General features: G+C 52.1%; 1 protein-coding gene across 1 annotated transcript in view; it reads right to left on the reverse strand.

Annotated features, from left to right (window-relative positions):
• Positions 1–5,000, reverse strand: part of LOC124020997 (voltage-dependent T-type calcium channel subunit alpha-1H-like) — a gene marked incomplete at its 3' end in the record, with an annotated part of 212,184 nt that overhangs the window by 33,241 nt on the left and 173,943 nt on the right. The window contains 1 exon segment of the mRNA XM_046336312.1: positions 634–811. Coding sequence (XP_046192268.1) covers positions 634–811 — 178 coding nt within the window.

The raw sequence follows: 5,000 nt of genomic DNA on the forward strand, positions 1-5,000 counted from the left end.
CCTGATGAAGATATCATCATCATCATCATCATCATCATCATCATCATCATCATCATCATCATCACCACCATCATCATCACCACCATCATCACCACCACCATCACCACCACCACCATCATCACCACCACCATCACCACCACCATCATCACCACCATCATCATCACCACCACCATCACCACCACCATCATCACCACCACCATCATCACCACCATCATCATCATCACCATCATCATCATCACCACCATCATCATCACCACCATCATCACCATGACCTGTTAGCATCACCCTGATGAAGATATCATCATCACCACCACCATCATCACCACCACCATCATCACCACCATCATCATTACCACCATCACCACCACCATCATCACCACCATCATCATTACCACCATCACCACCACCATCATCACCACCATCATCATTACCACCATCATCACCACCATCATCATTACCACCATCATCACCACCATCATCACCACCATCATCATTACCACCATCACCACCACCATCATCACCACCATCATCATTACCACCATCACCACCACCATCATCACCACCATCATCATCACCACCATCATCACCACCATCATTACCAACACCATCATCACCATGACCTGTTAGCATCACCCTGATGAAGATATCATCATCACCACCATCATCATCACCATGACCTGTTAGCATCACCCTGATGAAGATATCATCATCACCACCATCATCATCACCATGACCTGTTAGCATCACCCTGATGAAGATACCATCATCATCATCACCACCACCAATATCACCATGACCTGTTAGCATCACCCTGATGAAGATACCATCATCATCATCACCAACACCATCATCACCATGACCTGTTAGCATCACCCTGATGAAGATACCATCATCTTCTGTAGCTCAGTTGGTAGAGCATGGCGCTTGTAACGCCAGGGTAGTGGGTTCGATTCCCGGGACCACCCATATGTAGAATGTATGCACACATGACTGTAAGTCGCTTTGGATAAAAGCGTCTGCTAAATGGCATTTATTATTATCATCATCACAACCACCATCATCTTGTCATGTTCCTTTTACTGAGGAATGGCTTCCGTCTGGCCACTCTACCATAAAGGCCTGATTGTTGGAGTGCTGCAGAGATGGATGTCCTTCTGGAAGGTTCTCCCAGCTCCACAGAGGAACTCTGGAGCTCTGTCAGAGTGACCATTGGGTTCTCGGTCACCTCCCTGACAGATCTGACAGAGCTCTCAGAGCTCTACGGACAATTCCTTCGACCTCACGGCTTGGTTTGTTCTCTGACATGCACTGTCAACTGTTAGACCTTATATAGACAGGTGTGTGCCTTTCCAAATCATGTCCAATCAATTGAATTTACCACAGGTGGGCTCCAATCAAGTTGTAGAAACATCTCAAGGATGATCAATGGAAACAGGATGTACCTGAGTTCAATTTCGAGTCTCATAGCAAAGGGTCTGAATAATTATGTAAATACGTTTTTTTACAGAGAGAGCCAGAGAGAGAGAGAGGCAGAGAGAGAGAGAGAGAGAGAGAGAGAGAGAGAGAGAGAGAGAGAGAGAGAGAGAGAGAGGCAGAGAGAGAGAGAAGCAGAGAGAGAGAGGCAGAGAGAGAGAGAGAGAGAGAGAGAGAGAGAGAGAGAGGCAGAGAGAGAGAGAGAGAAAGAGAGGTAGAGAGAGAGAGAGAGAGAGAGAGAGAGAGAGAGAGAGAGAGAGAGAGAGAGAGAGAGAGAGAGAGAGGCAGAGAGAGAGAGAGAGAGAGAGAGAGAGAGAGAGAGAGAGAGAGAGAGAGAGAGAGAGAGAGAGAGAGAGAGAAAGAGAGGCTGAGAGAGAGGCAGAGAGAGAGAGGCAGAGAGAGAGAGAGAGAGAGAGGCAGAAAGAGAGAGAGAGGCAGAAAGAGAGAGAGAGAGAGAAAGAGAGAGAGAGAGAGGCAGAGAGAGAGAGGCAGAGAGAGAGAGAGAGGCAGAAAGAGAGAGAGAGAGAGAGAGGCAGAGAGAGAGAGGCAGAGATAGATAGGTGTGTGTGTGCCTCTGTGTAATAGATCAGGTCCCAGAGGTGTAGCTGTTTGTCTGTGATGTTCAGATGAAAACAACAACAGCTGGTCAACCAGTATCAAAACAAGCTCCTGGGCCAGCGGGACTGTGTGTGTGTGTGTGTGTGTGTGTGTGTGTGTGTGTGTGTGTGTGTGTGTGTGTGTGTGTGTGTGTGTGTGTGTGTGTGTGTGTGTGTGTGTGTGTGTGTGTGTGTGTGTGAGTGTGTGTGTGTGTGAGAGTGAGAGAGATGGATGAAGGAGGGGTGGAGGGAGAGATGGATGGATGAAGGGGGGGTGGAGAGAGGAATAGATGGATGAAGGGGGGTGGAGGGAGAGATGGATGGATGAAGGGAGGGGTGGAGAGAGGAATGGATGGATGAAGGGGGTGGAGAGAGAGATGGATGGATGAAGGGAGGGGTGGAGGGAGAGATGGATGGATGAAGGGGGGTGGAGGGAGAGATGGATGGATGAAGGGGGGTGGAGGGGAGATGGATGGATGAATGGATGATGGATGAAGGGGTGGAGGGAGAGATGGATGGATGAAGGGAGGGGTGGAGAGAGAGATGGATGGAGGAATGGATGAAGGAGGGGTGGAGAGAGAGATGGATGGATGAAGGGGGTGGAGAGAGAGATGGATGGATGAAGTGGGGGAAGATGGATGGAGAGGGGTGGATGGATGATGGGGGTGGAGGGAGAGATGGATGGATGAAGGGAGGGGTGGAGGGAGAGATGGATGGATGAAGGGGGGTGGAGAGAGGAATGGATGGATGAAGGGGGGTGGATGGAGAGTAATGGATGGATGAAGGGGGTGGAGGGAGAGATGGATGGATGAAGGGGGGGTGGAGGGAGAGATGGATGGATGAAGGGAGGGGTGGAGGGAGAGATGGATGGATGAAGGGGGTGGAGAGAGAATGGATGGATGAAGGGGGTGGAGGGAGAGATGGATGGATGAAGGGGGTGGAGAGAGTAATGGATGGATGAAGGGGGGTGGAAGGAGAGATGGATGGATGAAGGGAGGGGTGGAGGGAGGAATGGATGGATGAAGGGGGGTGGAGGGAGAGATGGATGGATGAAGGGGGGTTGAGGGAGGAATGGATGGATGAAGGGAGGGTGGAGGGAGAGATGGATGGATGAAGGAGGGTGAGAGAGAGAGATGGATGGATGAAGGGGGGTGGAGAGAGAGATGGATGGATGAAGGGAGGGGTGGAGAGAGGAATGGATGGATGAAGGGGGGGTGGAGGGAGAGATGGATGGATGAAGGGAGGGGTGGAGGGAGGAATGGATGGATGAAGGGGGGTGGAGAGAGAGATGGATGGATGAAGGGAGGGGTGGAGGAGAAATGGATGGATGAAGGGGGTGGAGAGAGAGATGGATGGATGAAGGGGGGTGGAGGAGGAATGGATGGATGAAGGGGGGTGGAGGGAGAGATGGATGGATGAAGGGGGGTGGAGAGAGGAATGGATGGATGAAGGGGGGTGGAGGGAGAGATGGATGGATGAAGGGGGGGTGGAGAGAGAGATGGATGGATGAAGGGGGTGGAGGGAGAGATGGATGGATGAGGGGGGGTGGAGAGAGAGATGGATGGATGAAGGGGTGGGTGGAGAGGAGATGGATGGATGGATGAAGGAGGGGTGGAGAGAGAGATGGATGGATGGAGGGAGGGGTGGGAGAGAGAGATGGATGGATGAAGGGAGGGGTGGAGAGAGAGATGGATGGATGAAGGGGGGTGGAGAGAGAGATGGATGGATGAAGGGGGGTGGAGAGAGAGATGGATGGATGAAGGGGGGTGAGAGAGAGATGGATGGATGAAGGGAGGGGTGGAGAGAGAGATGGATGGATGAAGGGGGTGGAGAGAGAGATGGATGGATGAAGGGAGGGGTGGAGGGAGAGATGGATGGATGAAAGGGGGTGGAGAGAGAGATGGATGGATGAAGGGGGGTGGAGAGAGGAATGGATGGATGAAGGGAGGGTGGAGGGAGAGATGGATGGATGAAGGGAGGGGTTGGAGAGAGAGATGGATGGATGAAGGGAGGGTGGAGGGAGAGATGGATGGATGAAGGGGGGTGGAGAGAGAGATGGATGGATGAAGGGGGGTGGAGAGAGAGATGGATGGATGAAGGGAGGGGTGGAGGAGAGATGGATGGATGGAGGGGGGTGGAGAGAGGAATGGATGGATGAAGGGGGGTGGAGGGAGAGATGGATGGATAAAGGGAGGGTGGAGAGAGAGATGGATGGATGAAGGAGGGGTGGAGAGAGATGGATGGATGAAGGGAGGGGTGGAGAGAGAGATGGATGGATGAAAGGGAGGGGTGGAGAGAGAGATGGATGGATGAAGGGAGGGGTCCAACCAGAGATGGATGGATAGAAGGAAACTAGGTGGAGAGAGAGATGGATGGATGAAGATGGAGGGTTGAAGAGGAGAGAGATGGATGAGATGAAGCAGCGAGGGAGGTGGAGTTATACAGGACCAGATTCCAGGATCAGGATCTATAGACAGAGAGAGAGGAGGAGAGAGAGATGGATGGATGAAGGGAGGGTGGAGAGGACCAGATCCAGGATGGATGAAGGGAGGGGAGAGAGAGAGAGATGGATGGATGAAGGGAGGGGTGGAGAGAGGACCAGATGGATGGATGACAGAGAGAGAGGAGAGAGAGGGATGAGAGGAGAGGGATGAGAGAGGAGAGGAGAGAGAGAGAGAGAGAGAGGAGAGAGAGATGAGGGAGAGGGGAGAGAGAGAGAGATGGATGGATGAAGGGACTCTACAAATAATGTCCAACCAGATACCCTGGCCTGTAAAACCCCATAGAATCCTGTAGAAACTGAGAGTTGAACCCAGTAGAACACTTAGGTGGAGGCCATGAAAGCCCTCAGGACCAAGATGGCCACCAGCAGGTTGACAGAGGACGAGTTCCCAAAGGTCATCAGAGCCACAAAGTAGAGAGCAGCGAGAG

The sequence above is a fragment of the Oncorhynchus gorbuscha genome, unplaced genomic scaffold (assembly GCF_021184085.1).
Source record: "Oncorhynchus gorbuscha isolate QuinsamMale2020 ecotype Even-year unplaced genomic scaffold, OgorEven_v1.0 Un_scaffold_1016, whole genome shotgun sequence".
Classification (NCBI taxonomy): Eukaryota; Metazoa; Chordata; class Actinopteri; order Salmoniformes; family Salmonidae; genus Oncorhynchus; species Oncorhynchus gorbuscha.